Source organism: Mirounga leonina, unplaced genomic scaffold (genome assembly GCF_011800145.1).
Source record: "Mirounga leonina isolate KUSES-001 unplaced genomic scaffold, KU_Mleo_1.0 Mir_197, whole genome shotgun sequence".
Classification (NCBI taxonomy): Eukaryota; Metazoa; Chordata; class Mammalia; order Carnivora; family Phocidae; genus Mirounga; species Mirounga leonina.
This window is the reverse complement of record NW_023270494.1, coordinates 2,518,569-2,535,887: the sequence shown is the minus strand read 5'-3', so window position 1 is coordinate 2,535,887 and position 17,319 is coordinate 2,518,569. Positions and strand designations below refer to the sequence as shown.

At 61.3% G+C, this 17,319-nt stretch overlaps 1 protein-coding gene across 3 annotated transcripts in view; it reads right to left on the bottom strand.

The window, feature by feature from the left end:
* Positions 1 to 3,341: 3,341 nt before the first annotated feature.
* Positions 3,342 to 17,319, bottom strand: part of TBC1D16 (TBC1 domain family member 16) — a 75,638-nt gene continuing 61,660 nt past the window's right edge. The window contains exons 6-12 of one of the 3 annotated variants that reach the window (XM_035025855.1): positions 16,599 to 16,766; positions 16,005 to 16,153; positions 14,905 to 15,039; positions 13,983 to 14,169; positions 11,962 to 12,141; positions 9,655 to 9,801; positions 3,342 to 8,926 (exon numbers count right to left, since the gene is read on the bottom strand). In XM_035025855.1, coding sequence (XP_034881746.1) covers positions 8,678 to 8,926; positions 9,655 to 9,801; positions 11,962 to 12,141; positions 13,983 to 14,169; positions 14,905 to 15,039; positions 16,005 to 16,153; positions 16,599 to 16,766 — 1,215 coding nt within the window. In that variant the 3' untranslated portion in view covers positions 3,342 to 8,677. The remainder of the gene's footprint in view (positions 8,927 to 9,654; positions 9,802 to 11,961; positions 12,142 to 13,982; positions 14,170 to 14,904; positions 15,040 to 16,004; positions 16,154 to 16,598; positions 16,767 to 17,319) is intronic. The other 2 variants (XM_035025854.1, XM_035025856.1) reach the window with 2 other exon arrangements.

Genomic DNA, 17,319 nt, shown 5'->3' with positions numbered 1-17,319 from the left:
TGACCTAAAAGTTCACTCCTATATACTTGCCTGGCTCAGGTGGCCATGTAGCCCAGTTGTGCAGTAAGACCAAGAACTGGGGGAAATTCCCATCTAAATTAATCATTTCACAGAACCTGGGGATTTATCAGCACATCGAGAAGACGCAAGCGCTCTGGAAGAATATGCTTGGAAATAGGACTGACCCTGCTATTTGGGTAGGTGGCTGGAGTTCTCCCAGAGGGCACCTGCCCAGAGGATCTGGGGGTCACCGACTCTTTCTCAAGTTTTCCTGTAAGGACAGAGGTGGGCAGAATAGAGGGTGGGGCCAGATACCTGGAAACTGCCCCCTGGGGGGGGGAATGCCATCAAGGGTCACCCTGTCTGCCACCCACCCCACACTCTTTGCTCCTGGTTGGTTTTTGGACTCAGCTAGTTGTTTGTCGAGGATACTTGGGTTTCCTTTTGCAGGACACTGGGACCGTGTATCCAAAAGCTGGCTTCCAGCTGAGCTAACACAAAAAGCCAGAGCGCTCCAGCCTGTCCCCCCAACCCCATCCTGCACATGTGCGCCTTGTGGGGTGAGGAGCCCAGTGCGGGACAGGCTTCCCCCGCCAACACTGAACTGCACACCAGGAGTCCACACAGTTCTGGAAGGCAGAGTGGAGGGGCACCGAGGGGTCAGCCACTCGGGAGTAACCCTCTCAGAATCTTCCGCCTGACTTCCCAAAGCTGGTGTCCGGATTCTGACCACAGGTGTCCAGTGAGCCCAATCCAAAGCTCTGACCTCCCACCCCGGAAGGACTCCCTGGCCCTCGCCCATCGCCGTATTCTACCGTTAGATTTTAAAACTACCGGACCATTGAGCTCACTCATCACGAACTTGTGGTCACAAGGACCCTCGGTATCTTTTTCTATTGTGCGTAGTCATGGCCAGGAATCAATGAACTTTATCAGTAGATCTCGCATCTGGTCCTTGGGAAGGCTTCCCATTTTGTTGCACTGCACATGTCTCTCCTGGCTTGAGGGGCTTCTGAACCCGAGGGGCTGCCGTCCCCGGTCTGCGGCACTGGACCCCTGCTGCAGCATCCTGATTTCAGCGCCCAAACACAGACTTAGAAAATCACTAAGGCATTCTCTCCAACGACTCAAAATAAAAAGCGCCCTATTTTGTTCAGCGTCAAATTGCTGATGGGAGAGCTGGGGTGGCTTCTGACCTGTCAAGCAGATGTATTATCATAGACAGAGACCGAGTGGCCTATTTTCAAGCCACTTTGTCTAAATTACAGTCCACGCCCCAGGAGCCCAGAGATCTGAGCTCTCTCCTGTGACGCGGGGGGAAGCAGGTGGGGGAAGGGGGCTTCTGGGGTGTCCCAGTGCCAAACCTCGTGGGGCCCACGAGCCCACCGGCAGGTGTCTTCCCGTCTGCAGAGGGCATGAAAGTGACCGGGCAGGCCTGCTCCCCCTGCCGCCCCAGATGGACACGTGCCCAAAGGCAAGGCTCACACATGCCCTTCAATCGCGAGGTCACTTGTGCGATCGATGCGTAGGGACAACTGTCCTCTGTTCTCACTGCACTTGCCTTGCAAGCCTGGTGCCCTGTCATCTTCAGGAGGTTTTTTTCTCAGTGGTGGGAAGGGCCTGCAGCCAGCCTGGGGGGGGGCGCGGGTCCGTCCTGAGGGCCGGTGCTCCCAGAGGCGAGGGAGGCAGCTTGAACCCAGGAGTGAAGGGGGCTGGCGGGGGGGTCTCCTGCTCCGTGTGTGGAGGGGCCACTGGTCTGGAGGCTTCCCCTCCCCGGGACAGGATGACCGCACTGGTGCCTCAGCCAGAGAACAGAGCCAGACCCCACGGGCTTCCTCGGGCTTGGACTCAGGGCGGCTCCGTGGCCACAAAGGGCCAGGAGCAGAAAGCGCCCCGCGTATTTGGTGCGAGCCCCCTCCCACCCCTGCTCGCTGCATGTCCTTAGGTGGGTGGGTGGGGAAGGACAGACACCAGGAATGACAGACTGAACTGGTCACCGGGGCTCCTGATGTGACATGTCTGGCTCACCTGGGGCTCTGCGGTAAGAGTCACACCTGTGGAGAAGCGTGGGGGGAGGCCGCTCACACACCGGGTGCCTCTGGTTTGCCCCGTGGGCCCCGAAGGTGTGGGCCTCTGACCGGCCTGTCCTTGCTCCCTGGAGGGTTTGCAGGACACATGTATGCCTGTCCCAGGAACCCCAGCCACCTGCTGTCCTCGCTCAGGCTGGGGCAGGTTCACAGGGCAGTGCAATGGCACTAGGCCTCCCTACAGGATGGCCACTCGCCTTGAGGTGAATGAGACCCCCAGGAACATCTCCTCTGTCGCTAGCAGGGGTAGAAACGTCGTGCGGTGTGGATGGCTGTCTATACCGCAGTAGAAGCCGGTCCCAGGCCAGGTCCTCGGGACCGCAGGAAAGCAGAGGGCTGGGCCTTTCCGGGGCTGGCCCTGAAGAGCCTGGCTCACTGGGCAGCATGTCCCCTTGGCTGTCCCTGTGGCCGTGACTGCTGGGTTGTTATTTAGGGGAGGACAGAGCGGAGCAAAGACAAACATCCTGCTGGTACATCCTGGTTTGACCAGACCCAGGGAGCCAGCTGCCCTACAGGTTTGAAAAGCCCTTCTGGGTGGGGCCGGGGACAGTCCTCGGCCCCATGGCGGGGTGTTCCCTCTGTGGGGCTGAGCTGTGGGGTCTGCACCATCCCTTCCGGAAGATGAGCTGCTCTGGCCCCTGGGTTCCAGGCCCCATCTCTGCCTGCTTCAGATTCCGGCCCCTCCAGGTTAAGGCAGGGGCTGGCTTTCCAGCATGACAGGGAAACAGCACATCCATCCCCCAAAAGGGACCAAGGTTTCTCTACGTGGCGCCACCAGCCATGCAGGGTTGATGCATCGCCTGTCCTGCTGCCCCCGCCCAGTGGCACCTGCCCAGCCAGCCTCAGGCAGGGGCACCCCTGGCATGCAGACGGGCTGACGAGGCTCTCAGACATCTCAGCCAAGGCCAGGTAGGTGGAGGGTGAGGCGGGCCCTGCAGACACAAGACACCCACGGTTGAGACACCCAGGAGAGCTTTGCACTTGCCCTCCGCCCCTTGCAGACAAAGAATGGAAAGGTACACACAGAACAGTGGGAAACCAGCTTGAAATCCAAAGGTGCTGCCATGAGGGCTGGGAGCCCATTACCCCACCACCATGCTCCAGGAGAACCGAGAGCAAGCCTCAGCCTCCCCTTGCCCACCCTCCCCCAGTGCCCGGGCCTGGCCCCGCAGCAAGGCTCGGAGGGCTCGGAGGGCTCGCGAGGTGAGAGGAGCTGACACAGCTTCTCAGCTTCATGCCCCCCACCCCCCCACAACAAGGTCAAATTCACCTCGTTTCCCTCCTTACAAAAGTTCTCAAATGCAAGATTCCAGCCTTTCCTGAAATCGGAAGCCTGGCAGCTGAGTCTCAACAAAACACTATGTGTGCTTCTATGCGCTGGGGCCGGTCTCGGGGGGCCCCCACTTGCTGGGGGTTCATAGGCCTTCCCCAGCCTCTCATTAACTCTCCAAGGCAGAGACAGGAGCCGCCCTTGCTCCCGGCCATCTGCCCCTCCCCCATCACGGAACCCCCAAGAAGCATCTGCGGGCCTTCCTTGCACTTCTGTGGGGGGCCCTCTGTGTCGAGCACCGGAGCCTGCCACGTGTGGGCCTAACAAACCCCACCGGACCTTCTGGAGGCGCCGAACAGCATCCATTTGTTGTCAATGTGATTTTATTTACTTTTTAAGGGGAATCCATGAGAGCCGGAAGCACTGTTGGGGTCATGGTGACCAGGGGGTTGTGGTGACCAGTGCTGGGCCGGGGGCAGGGCTTGACTGACAGGTGACTGTATCCACAAAACACAGAGAAAGAACTGCTTGCCATGGACAACAGTAATCTGTTGATAATGGGGGACATTTCGTTAAAATTTTCTTTCAACCGCAGAGCCCTGCCCTCTAAGCAGAAGTGCTGGAGGGAAGAGGGCCCTGTGGTCGAGCTCTCTTTGAATCTGGTAGGTTCTCTTCCCACCTAGAAATTCAATGCGATGTATTTAAAGGGCCAGATGCCTGCAGGGTGTGTGCGCCCCTGCCCTGCTCCCTGGAGGCCCAGGGAGGCCCCTCCCTGGGTCCAACAACACTGACCCGGGAGGCCAGAGTCCCCGCTCAGGTGGTTTTCACAGTGGAGGGGGAAGACCTTGCACGCACGGACCACATTCCTGCTGAAGAGATGAACATCCTGCAGGGGCGCTGAGGTTATGGTTCATGGTTGACTTTTCTCGGTGGCAGGAGTGGGGTGGCATGGGGTGAACATTAGAGAAGAGGCACAGAGAGGTTTCCTGTCGGCTGGGTATGCGCAGCAAGGTGGGCATGAGAGGGAGTGGGTTTGCTGACTCCCGAAGCTGCGAGAGCTTCGGAGTCGGGGACACGCTGCCACTCTCGGGCAAAGCTGCTGAAGGCCAAGGCCAGTGGTCTCCTCCCTGAGTGGCGGGTGAGGCCCCAGGGGGCTTGGTAAACCACCCTCAGGAGAGCTTTCACACCGGCCATCAGTGGGGTGCGTGGGTGGGCGTCATCCTTCTCATTTTACAGGTGGGGAAACTGAGGCTCAACGCCGCTCACCCCCTAGGGGGAGCCCTGGCCTCAGCCTTCACAATTTGGGAGGACAAAAACTGGTTAGTTTGGGGGCCATTCCCTTTGAGCCAGGAACATCCAGAGACAGAATGTTTCCACTCCAAGGGACAGCCAGCCTTGTCACGTGGCTTAGAAACACAGGCCTAATGGGATCCTGGGCTGTCTGGCTCCCTAGAGTCTCTGGGGATGTGGCATGTCCAGCCTCGCGTCCCTCCCTTGGCCTCGGGCCACCTCCTCTGGCCCAGTCCACACCCCTGCACGTGTATGTGGGTCTTCCCGGGGGAACGCCTCTTCCTTCCTCCCTACTGGGCGGGCACCAGGGGCCTCTGCTGGGCAGACAGACTGGAAGAAGTTTCCTTTTCTTCGCCGGGTGAACCCTGGCGTCCCTGACACCCGCCAGCCTCCCTGCAGGGGAGCGGAGGCCAGATGGAGGACCGAGGCTTCCGCGGGGCATTGCCCTGAGCAGATTCCCATCATCCCGGGGACTGCCACACTCCAAGGGCTGTCTACCAAATAAGAAACGGCCACGAGAGCTCGGAGGGACCTCACACAAACCGAGGGGGAAGCCACAGAGCACCACCCCCCACCATGACGGCCCCCAGTCTTTGCCCCATTTCCGTATGTCCACCTGTCAAAGGTCAGTGTGGCTGACCTCTGCCAGCCACCGCCACTTAGCCTGGGAGAAGCCTCCGTCTTAGGACCAGAAGCTTCGTCCTGCCCAGATGCCCTCCCCGGATGGGGCTTCAGGCTGGGCTCTTACAGATGAACTCAAAGGACACGTGCCCGAGGTCCCGGGTTTGAAAACCTCCGTGCTGCCTGACATGCAGCGGACCAGGACCACGTGCCTACTGATGGCGTGCGGACAGAGCTGGTGTGCGTGTGCACTCCGATGGAGCCGGGCGTCCCCTCCTGGACTGCAGACCCTCCCCTTCTGCAGAGGTGGGCTGGGGCCCCTCCCCACCCCGTCCATTCCACCCCCACTGATGGGCTCAAGGACACCAATTCCCACAACTTGTGGATCCCAGTCTTCCTGGCTGGGACTTGAGTTGGAGTCTTCTGGAAGAGCACACTGTGCTCCTCTGCACCTAACCAGGCCCCAGCCCCGCCACCCTGTGCGTCCCCCACCCTCCCGGGACCCAGCATCTTCCTGCCACCCCTTCTTCCCTGGGAGCGTGAACCCTCCCTGGGCTGGTGAGTCCCTGCCATGCTGCCCTGTCTATGCCAGGAGGAGCATATCAAAGGCTCCCTCTCTTCCCAGGGGCCCCGGCGACATCCTGGAACGTCAGCACAGACATTAGCAGTGGGGAAATTAAGTATGCGCGCACACGCACACCAGCCAATAACATTAAGTGTCATTTAAAAAAATGGGTTAAATAAGCAGCATCACCGAGGATGGTCGTGCCGGGCTGATTATCCCATATTTGCACGTCTGGGAGGTGGGAAGGCTAGAAGTCTAATGACGGAATTATCACCCTAATGCCTTTTGCTGGCTGGGAATAATCCTGGGGCTGCAGGGTTTTTGGCTGGTTTCCTCTAATTGCACTCAGATTAAGGGAGTCCTGCAAGGCAGGCCTTCCCCAGCCCTCCAGAGCAGCGTTTCCTCAAAGAGCCCACACAACCAGGTCTTCGGCTTCTGAGATTCTGGCTGCTCTGAGAGGCGTAGATCTCCAGGGCCCTGCTCAGCACAGGGGTGTGAGGCGGGAGCAGTGAGGGCGGGGTGGCACTTGGTACGGGGTCTTGGGGAGCTGTGGGAGCTGGGAGATTCAGCGTGAATGCTTGGTATCCAGGGTCCTCCGAAGTGAAGGGATCCCTGGACACCCCCCCCTCCCCCGCACATACACAGCAGCCCAAAGGCACAAGGTATCTCAGAAAAATGCACGGCTGCTACCTCCTAGACAGGGGGAGCTGAGGAGCATCCTCTAGCCCCTTGGGCATCTCCTGCCTTCCCGGGAGAAGTCCTGCCCCCTGACAGCAGAGCCCCAAAAGTTCCTGGAGGGGGTGGCAGACGTACCCACAGCCCAGCTCCTCACCCTCTGAATCCCCAGCCCCCTGCCGTCACTGCACAGCGCCTCTTGCTAAAGGGAGGGGTCCACTCCCCCACCCCTGGATGCTGAGTCCGGCCATGGGACTCGCTTTGGCAGTGGGATGACAGCAGGAGTGGCCTCCCCCAAGGCTTGGGAAGGTACCTGTGCATTTCTCCTCCTGCGCTTTTGCCTTGACCGGGGTGAGCCTGCAGCGCGGAGGCAAGAGATGGCGCCAGGTCTGAGCTCTACACGTGAGCAGCCCCTCTGGGATGTAACCAACAGTTGAGCCAGATATGGGAACACACCCAGCCAAGACCAGAAGTGCCCAGTCTAAACTGCTGACCCTGGACGGTGCGGGAGATGGGTCTGGGGGCTACTCATCACACAGCCCTGCTGCAGCGCGGTGGTTAACCAACACTCCGTTCACAGGGAGGCGGTTTCCAACGCAGGATCGGTGCAGCGCCTTTTCCGCAGCAGATGGGGGCCAGCACAGAAAGGCAATCCCCTTTCCCCAGACGCAGAGCAGGTGAGAAGTCCACCCCACCCAGCCTGGACCCTGCTGCAGGGCTGAAGCGGCCAGCGCCCCAGGATCTGGGGACTGAGGGGGCTCCCGGGGGCTCTCCTCAGAAGGCTCTGGGAACTCGGAGATGCTGGAGGACTTGAGCTCATGGAGAATAGATAAGCTTCGAAGGAGGAGGCTGGTAACTTCCTCTCTTCTGTTGATAAACATCTTTTTAAAGTGGTGCCGGCAGCGTGGCTCGCTCTCCGGGGACAGGAGTGGAGAGCAGGAAGAAGCCTCCGTCGAGGCGGTGTCTCCACGACGACCTTCAGCACTTCACGGGCGTGCAGGAGGACTCAGGGAAGGATTCAAGCCCCTGAGAGCCCACCAGCTCAAGAAGTGGCTTTCTGTGCAGATGGCTGGATGCTTTCCAGCTGGTTGGGAGTTCCCACACCCTCCTCTGTCCATCTCCCTAAATCCCAGAAGGAGCCACCAACAGGAATCTTCTGGAGGTGGGAGTGCTGTCCTGAGTGCTGGCTACATTATGGGGTCGCCGCTGAGCCCTGCTACCTGAGAAGGCCCCCGATCACGCGGTGCAGGCCCTGCAGGGAAGCGGGGGTCCTTCCAGGCCTCTTGGATGCTTCTGTCTCAGGTGCTCAGCTAATGTGGTCCCACTTCCCTCAGACAGTGAGATTTTGCCAGAGCACACACAGCCCAACCCACGCGGCCCCCAGCAGACTGCTGTGTTGGGTGAGCTTGACCTAAACAGAGATCCTCATGTAGAACCACCCCCCAACTACGGGAGAGGGGTCCAACAACCCCCAACAGCCTGAGGCTCGGGCTCAGCGGCAGGCAGGTTCTTTCACATACCAGGAGTATAAAATGTGTAAACGGACACTGAAGACCCCCAGCCTCTCAGACCCTCAAACTGCTCCTACACCTGTCTATCGTGAAGTCACCAGGACTTTTCTTTTTCTTGCAGACATCTTCATATTAGCTTTGAAGCTGTGCAAAGTTGAGACTGGCCCGCTCAGAAAATGGGGCCCAATGAGGAGGCGTGTCCAGCTTGCAAAGATGTCCCAGGCCTGGACGGGACCCCCTTCTGCTCTGCATTCCCTGTGTTGCAGCGGGAGCAGGCCTTCTCCTCCTTTCTCGCTGCCCGGCAGTGCCGCCCATTGCTGACGCAGCGGCAGAGTCCCTGAGGCACGCTGAGACCCACCACAGGCAGGCAGCCCGAGAAGCCAGCAGCCTGCCTCTCCAGGCCGGAGGGCCGCGCACTCTGGCCCCACTGTTCTGGGAGGTGACTTTTCTCTGGGCAGCTGGTGGGTCTTACTTCAGTCACTTCGAGGCTCTGCTTACGTCATTAATACGAAAAGGTTCCCTTCCTGTCGCCCCAAGTCTTTTTCCTTACGTTTCTCTACCATCCCCCGTCCCCTCCATGCCCATCCCCACCCCCTCCCACGTGCCCAGGACCTCTGCTTAGGTCCCCTCCACCTTCCTCCAGTGCAGGGAGCCCCACCTATCTGCGGAAACCGAAGCCTTCCCGAGGCATCTTTGGGCCCTTCTTGCCTTCTCTGGGGGGCTTGGGCGAAGGCGTCTCCACCGTGCCCCCGTAGGGACAGCTCTCCGAGCCCGGGTAGTGGCCCGTGCATTCCACGGCAGGCATGTATCCGCTGTCCCACATGCCCGTCCCACACAGCTTACACAGGTCGTGCAGGCTGCAGGGGATGCGGGGCAGGAGACGGAACTGGTGCAGCAGGCTGCGGGCCTGCAAAGAGAGGACAGGGGGTGGAGAGGTGGGGCAGGCTCCCAAAGGCCTTCATCCGAAGGGTGAGCAGGCGGCCAAGGGCGGCCCAGGGGCCCGCCTCAGTGGCAGTCCCTGCCCTTGGGTCTGCCCCCTCTGACTCAGCCCCCCAGCTAGGATGCCCCAGCGCTCCGGCCGCCCTGCGGCTCCACCTTTCAGCCTCCGCGGGCTTCGTTCCCGCTGTCGTGGGCAGTGCCGTGCCCACTTCCTACCCACGCGACCGCTGGCCCCTGCGTCGCTCCTTACAGCCCCCGAAAACCACTACAGAGCTTTCACATGGGCATCGCCAGCAGGAGGCTGGGAAGTGCGGAGTGGCCAAGCTCAGCGTGGTGCCCCTTCCTTCCACTTGCCTTGGATGAGACGCAGCGGCCCTCCCCCAAAGCTGCCTTCTCAATCTGCCTGGCTCTGGGCTGTGAGTGAGGTGCCCCAAGGTGGGGGGGGGGCTGTCTATGAAGCCGGATAATTTGTTCATTCCACGCAGCGGAGGAGGCCCTGGTGTCCGGGCCTGATGGTGGACTAGCCCTGTGCGGTGGCCTCCGCAGGGAGCGCCCCCAGGAGCGCACGGGGCGGGGCCTGCGTTCAAGCCCCGCCCTCGCGTCGGGGCTTGGGGCGTGGGCGGGGCTCTGTGGCCAAGGGGCGGGGCTCTGCAAGCCTAGTGGGTGGGGCCACTTGGGGGAGGGGCAGGCGCTCACCTTCCTGAGAACGAGCTCCCCGTTCATGTGCATGGCCAGGTTTCCAAAGTGCAGGAGCATCTGGTCGGTGGCCAGCTGCTGCTCAATGACGTCATCCCCGTAGATGGCCACGATGGCCACGCAGATGAAAAGGTGGAAGTAGTCCGTCTGAGGGGGAGGAGAGCAGGGTTCAGATAAGGCCCCAGGTGGAGGCTGAGTGCAGAGCTGTGGGGTGAGGCTGTCTGGGCTCATGTGGTCCTGGGCAAGCCGCAAGCCTCTTTTGCCCTGTTTCCCCACCGCACACGGGCCAAGGTCAGTACCTACACCCAAAGGCTGCTGTGACATGCAAAGGGGACAAGCTCGTGCTACCCACGGGCTGCTGCTGGGGAGCCCTCTGGGTGCATTCCGTCACAGCGTCCTCTGAGGGCTGACCCACGCTCATTGTGAAGTCTATTCATAAAGGCGCTGAGAAGAGCTCGTAAAGGTGCACGCAGAGGCTGGGTGTGAATACGCCCCAGTGGGTTGTGGAACAGGCCAGCGAGAAAGAACGTTCTGGCAGTTACCCTCTGGTCAGTGTCTTCCTCCCTCCAGGCTCAACATCCCAACTCTTGTCCCAGAGATGACCCCTAGGTTTGTTGCTAAGAAATCGAGAAGATCCTAACAGAGAGGAGCAAGACAGCTTCCTGACGGCCCCACGGAGGGGTTACCATGATCCTGCTGTCTTTCACTATCTCTTCGAGGACTCCACCGGGGACCCTGCTGCCCTCCTTGGAGACCACCTCACACCACTGCCCAGCAACACCAGGCGCGCAGCAGGAAGCTGGCGCTCCATCGGCTGGCATTTGACTGGGGCGCATCCTGTGTGTTCCCCTGCCCGGATGCTTGGAGGGGGCGCTGCCTTTGACTCACACTGGCCCCCGAGGGCAGAGGAAGAGTAAGGAGCACCAGGAAGCCCATGTTTAGTCTCCCAATGTCGACCGGCCGGCCAGACGGAACAGCTAGGCCAGCCGGGCGGAGCCCACAATTCCTGCTGAGGTCAAAGTCAGCAATGCCCCGCGCCCTGCCTGCTCGGGACAGACCGTCCCCCAGGCTGTGGGGCCTCGGGCTGCCTGGCCCCTTCCTTTGAACTAATCCAGAATGGATTTGTTCTTGCTTTGGCTCAGAACGCTCGGCCCGGGGTGGGAGACAGCAGGATTCCGGGAAGGGGGGTGTGCAGCTCCTCTCAGAGACAAACGTGGGGAGGAAGGGGTGAGGCATGTCCCACCAGGGCTGGGCAGCAGGACAGGACTAATTCCATTCACGGGACAGGCCTGGGGCAGTCCAGGCCCCACAGACACATGAGTAGTAAACAGACAGAATAGAGCCTTTCTCTCTCAGGGGTCACTTCAAAAGAGCCCCCCCTCCCATGGCCCTCACTCCCAAGGAAGTAGCCTACTCCCACCTCCCCGCCCCTCCCCACCCCTGCGCCATTAATGTCATCAGGCGCAGGGCCCATGTGGCCAAATGCGGTCCAGCACACTAATCCAGGCCGGGCCGCAGAGCCAGACCCGGGCCAGGGGGCGGGTACGGAGACGGCTTGGGGCACCAGGGCGGCTTCCTGGGACTTGCCGCCCTCCGAGAAGCTCCTCCTGCAGCACCAGCAAGAGTGGAGCCTGCCAGCTCACGTGTCTGCAGATTGGCCCGGCGTCCCATTGACCCCTGAGGTCTGTCTAATGGAAGCTGCCGGCTTCCAGGGCGAGGACAGAGCCGGCTCTTGCAGAAAGGATCCTGGCCACCTCCCGGATGTGTCAATACTATTTTTTTTTTTTTTTAAAGCTGACGGATCCAGAGAGACTTGCCCATCCTTCAACATGGCCAACTTGTTGCTAAGTTGGGTGTTAAAGCCATGGGATAGGGACGCACGCTCTTGGGGGCTTTGCAGTGGAAATCTGGGGAGGGACGGTGGGTCCTGGGCTCTCCGGAGGGGCTGACGGGGACGCAGGGTCTCAGGCTCTTTCCCTGCGCGGTCCTGAGCGAGCAGGGAAGGAGGGCCTGGTGGCCGGGGCTGCAGGGGGCCCGCTCGCCCTCACCGATGTCACCCTCACACTGATTGGTTGTGGCAGCAGGGAGCTGGGCCCCAGGATGTGGTAATGAGCACAGTCAGTGGGCAATTTGCATCTGTTTCAGTTACTTGGGAGGCGAGCTGTTGATCTGAAGGCAGCCCCGGGGGACGATGAGAAGGCAGGGCCTGGTGTGGTGGGGCGTGTGGGTTATGGGGGCTGGGGCTGCGAGGAGGGGACCCCGGAGGGCCCCGCCCCCGCAGGGTGCGGCCGCCTGGCCCTGGCTCACCTGGTAGTGGGCCCAGCAGGCCTCCCAGATGCGCAGCGCCTCGGCCTCGGGGAACTCGCGCTTGAAACACAAGAGCAGCCAACGGTGGCAAAAGAGCATCTGCAGGCCGTCCTCACCCAGCGAGACCAGGTGCTGGTAGAAGCGCAGGTGCGTCAGCCGCAGCAGCTCCCGCAGGTAGAGCTGGGGGTGAGGCCAGGACCAGTGAGCCCCCAGGCTCTGCCCAAGGTGCCCACTCCCCCTGAGGCCCTTCCTCGGGCCCCCAGCCCGAGAAGCACGCGTGCCGAGCACGGGGCCTCCATCGGCAGCGTCTGCACCGGCTCACGTTATTCTGCTGCTGGAGTCGGACTCACACCTGTCTTGGCTAGTTCACCCCAGATTTCAGACTGTTCTGGAGGCACAGCCCGGGGCAGGCAGAGCATGCTGCCCTGCTGTGGACCGGAGGCTCCCCAGGTCTCAGCCACCACACAGGGCGGTTTCTGCGGCTCCCGCCTCCTGGGGAGGGCGAGCAGATCATGCACGGAACCCCCAGTCCAACCACCTTCCCATCGCCAAGAACCATCATCTTCCAGAGCTGACTTAGAGCGGGGAGGGGGCATTTCTGAACCTCAGGGTGCTCGTTTCCTGCACGTAAGGTCACCACCCAGTGACGTGGGCGAGGGACGAGATCGAGGCTCCTTCTGGCAGGGCCCGGCTTGGGCTGCTGACTTCAGAGCCCTGAGAATATCCATCTCTGGCAGCTAATGAGTCACGGGGCCGCGTGCTGCATGAGCCCGTCAGGAGCCAATCGCGTCAGACCCCATAATTACCTCCCCGGGTGCCGTGGAAACCTGACATCACAGGGCCGATGCAGAGAGGGGGCAGCTGGGGGTGGGGGGTGTGTGTGTGGTGGGGGGGACCTGGGGCAGGGCTCCGTGACTCACAGGCCCCTCCCACACAAGCAACCCATCATTCCCGCTGGAGACAGCCGCTGGGGCCCTTGGAGGGGCTGAGTCTGAGGATCTTTTCTGACCGGCCCAGCACAGCGTCAAGACCACGCATGCGGCCTACCCCCGCTTACCCCACGCGGACGTCCCCTGGCCTTCCAAGCCACACCTCCTGGACCCTGGCTCCCTGGTCCTCAGACCCCCTGCTGTGCTCGGCTCGCATCCACAGTCAGACCCCAGCTCCGGTCAGTTCCGTCCCCGTCGCTCCTGACATGGCCGGTCCCAAAAGTCCAGGCCACACAGTATCACTGTCCGAACCTGTGCTCGGCCAAGTCTGGGCACATCCCGTGTGCTGTGGCATCTGCCTGATCCGCCTGCCTGCCTACTTCCCGTCTCTGTCAGCTTCCCGGCTGGGGTCCTCTCCGGGACTGGAGAGCCAAGACCACAGCCTAGTGCCCTCCACCCGGCACTCGGCAGGTGTTTGGAACACCCAGGAGCTGCCTCGAGTGCTGACTGAAGGCTCCTGGCCCTGCCTTACCAGCTCTGCCTGTCCCCCTCGCCCCCAACATTCAGAGCTGCTGGGTCTGGGCAGGTGAAGGGAGGCCATGAGGAGGGGACATGCTGGCTGGGCACTGCAGGAGGCCTGGGCCTGGAATGGGGCGTGGTGACTGTCCAGGGGGCCTCAGGAGCCCCTCCCATTCCTGCATCCTGTGTTGGAGCCTTGCAGGGAGCAGCCCAGATGTACCTGAGGACCCATCCTGTAAAGCACAGGGCCAGGTGTGATGGGCCTCCCCTTCCTCACTCCTCCACCAGGGGAGGGGCCTCCCCCGACAGCCCAGCCTGCAGGGGGCATGGGGTGGGGATGGCAGCAGGTGTCCTGAGACTGAGGAATAACATGCGTTCCTCCCACGGAGCTTGGCCTTAGCAGAGGCCCACGGCTAAGCCCCCAGGCCCCACTGGCAACGCCCACCCCGGCTTTTTCTGCCTGTTGACCCATAGCAGCCATGCCACACGTGGCCACCAAGACCTCGGGCAGCAAGGGCAGGAGGCAGCGTACTCTCCCCCAGCACACTGTTAACCCGCACGGCCCAGCCTCACCAGCTGTCTCTCCATGTCCTCGTCCCGAGGAGAGCTGACGAAGATCGTGTTCTGCATCAAACCCACAAAGCACCAGAAGGTGTCTGATTCGTCCAGGACCTCGGCCAGGATGGGCGCCACAAGGTCTGACATGCCCTGGAAGTAGCCGATGGCTGGGTTGTATACGGCATAGTTCAGCAGGATCCTCCTGGGGACGCAGGGCAGAGAGCAGGGAGTCAGTGAGAGCGGGCCTCGATGTGGCCCACCCCTGCTGCGCTCTTGACGGCGTGTCGCCCAGGCTGGAGACCCCAGGCTGCCAGGATGCGCCCCCTTCACCTCGATCTCAGGGCAAGGAAGGTAGCCCTCAGGGCACTGTCCTCAGGGTCTAGGGAAATGGAGTGGCCTACAGGAGCCCCTGGGCAGGCCCAAACCTCCAGAGCAGGGGAAAGAGAGTATATGGGTCTGATTTTCTTAATGGTGGCTGCCCGCCTGTGACAAAGGATGGGTGCGCAGGGACATTTGTATGGGCTGCGAATTTTGTGCCATCATTTGCCAGGTGGTAGAATGTCAGAGATGCAATTCTCGGGCTCTGTGTGGTTTCATGGGCCAGAGGACCACCTGTTGGGAGGCTCAGAGGGAGGCTCATCCAGGGCTGGTGGGAGCCAAGCAAGCCAGGCTTGGTGGAGGCCCAGGGATGGGAGGCTTTGCTGGTACCCTGGGGAGGGACCAGCCACAATACATGGACTGATGTTGCCTAAAGTAGCTAATGAGCCTCTGCTTCTGGACCCCGCCCCTGCTGCTGTTCCTTTTCTTCCCAGAAGGCCGGCGGAGTCCCGAGGGGTAAGGTGACCCCGAGTGGCAGGTGAGGAAGTGGAATGGTGGGGGGGGGGGCAGGGCTCTCCTCCCCTCCGGGAGACCCTCGCTGGCTGGGGAGGGCAGGTACCTCATGCTCTCCACGTTCGGATTGTCTTTGCCTCGAAAGAACTGGTTGCTCCGATCCGTCCGAACCACATCCTTGTCCACGGTGAACTGCACGTCACGCCAGAACGCTTTGTGCTCTTCAGGGGTCATGGAGAGCCTGGCACAGAGCAGAGCGCCGGCCGGGGGCTCCGCGAGCAGCACGCATGCGTGTGCACACACGCAAGCACACACACGCACGCTCATGCACACACACGCACTCATGCACACGCAAGCACACACGCACATGCACACACACACATGCACTCGTGCACACGCAAGCACACACACAACGCACTCATGCACACATGCACGCGCACACACATGCACACGCAAGCACACACACGCGCACACATGCACGCACATAACGCACTCATGAACACGCAAGCACACACACGCACGCGCACACAACGCACTCATGCACACATGCACGCGCACACACACACACTCATGCACACGCAAGCGCACACACACATGCACTCATGCACACACGCGCGCACACGCACACATGCACTCATGCACACGCAAGCACACACACAACGCACTCATGCACACACACGCACGTGCACACACGCGCACGCGCACACACACGCACTCATGCACATGCAAGCACACGCACGCACGCACACACACACTCATGCCCACACATGCACACACACGCTCCAGGCAGGGCCCGTCCTTCCCCACCCCTGCTCCTGATGGGGGCTGGGCTGCTGCCGCCGGCAAACCCTCCGGCTCCCCACTAACTTGGGGGTGCTGGTTATCCAGTGTCGGGGAGCAGAGCGGGCCGTGGCCCGCGCTCAGCCAGGCCGAGAGAGACCTCAGCCGTCGGCTCCGGCCCAGCGTGTCCGGCGGGGCGTCGGTGCCTAGCTCAGTCTGTCGAGCTCTCAAACGCTGACACGGCGCTGAGGAGCGAGGAGCGCCGGGGATAACGCCGGCTCCTATCCAAGCCTATCACTCCGTGCCTGGGACCCATTTTCCAAAGAAAGTCTGGGTCACGGAACATATTATCAGTGCGGGGTTGCACGGCCAATCGCCGGGTCGGCTGAGTCCCACCGGGGGCCGGGCCGGGCCGGCGGCCCTTACCTCTTCTGCTGGATCTCGGCGTATTCCCGGCGCTTCCGCGCCCGCAGTGCCTCCCTCTCCTGCGACGTGGACTCGTGGCTGTAATACCGCAGCAGGAAGGGCCAGACCTCCCCCCGGATTGACACATCAATGCCGCCGAAGAAAATGGCCTGCAGGAAGCGGCCGAAGTTGGGGAGGGGCCAATACAGGGCGGCTCAAAGCACCCCCAGCCCCCGGAGATTTGTGTTTTGGGGGCTTTGCTGCGCCTTGGTGACAGCTGATGCCTTGATTCAGGTCGCTGTGATTTGCACATGTTTGGAGGGAAAGTGGCGGCCCTCCATTCCCATACAGCACACAGCCAGGCTCATTTCAATGTCAATGCCCACCCTGGTGTGGCGCTCAGATTAACGTGTCGTTCTCACGTCATGGCCTAATCCCGGTTTTGGAAGCGCTGCATTTCACCGCGAGCTGTTCTATGCAGCCTGACTCCGGGTCCCCCAAGCCCGCTCCCGAGGTTTCCTTTTCAACGCAGAGCCTTTGATTGCTTTATCGGGCGGGCGTGTTCACACAAGGGGGCAGCCTCCGGGGAGGCGGCCCTGGGTGCCCCCGGCTTACCTTGCGCAGTTTGTATCCCTCCTCTACCTGGCCCAGCTCGTTCAGGTGGCGCAGCCAGGCCGCCACGTCCAGCCTCTTGTACATGCTCTCCTCAGGGTGCGTCTCGGAGGAGGGCAGTTTGGGGCGTCGGATGGAGAACTGCATGCACGTCTTTTCGTCGGTGACCTGCTGGCCCGGATGGAGTCCGGAAACTCCGGGAGATAAGCACCTGGCGGGCGGGCCCCCGAAGCCAGCCCGCTCTCCCCAGGACAGAAAAGCCCCCTCTCACCCCACCACACCCCGAAAGGAGGGGGACCCGCTCTCCCCACATACAGACCCCTAAATGGCAAGTGTAATTAGACGCAATTAAAATGAAAATACCTTCATCTTAACATCGGTTTCCCAGGTCGCTGGGCTTCCCCAGCCCACTCCCACTGACGGACCAACCGATGGACCATGGCCCCCCCCGGCTGACCCCCCCACACTCTCCCCGCGACCCCCAGCCAGCCGCAAAAAACGGAATTAATGCCTCGAACGGCCCAACTTCCCTCTGCCGGGAGGGCCTACAATAAATTACATGTGATTGGCCACAAACAAAGGGACCGCTGTTCCCCGAGCAGGGAGCCCGCCTGTCAGGTTGTCTCCACGGGCAGTCACGAATCCAGGGCAAAACTGCAGCTGACATTTAATTCAAAAATCAAAGGTTGCTCGATGTAGGGGGAAAAGCAAGCCATACTACTGT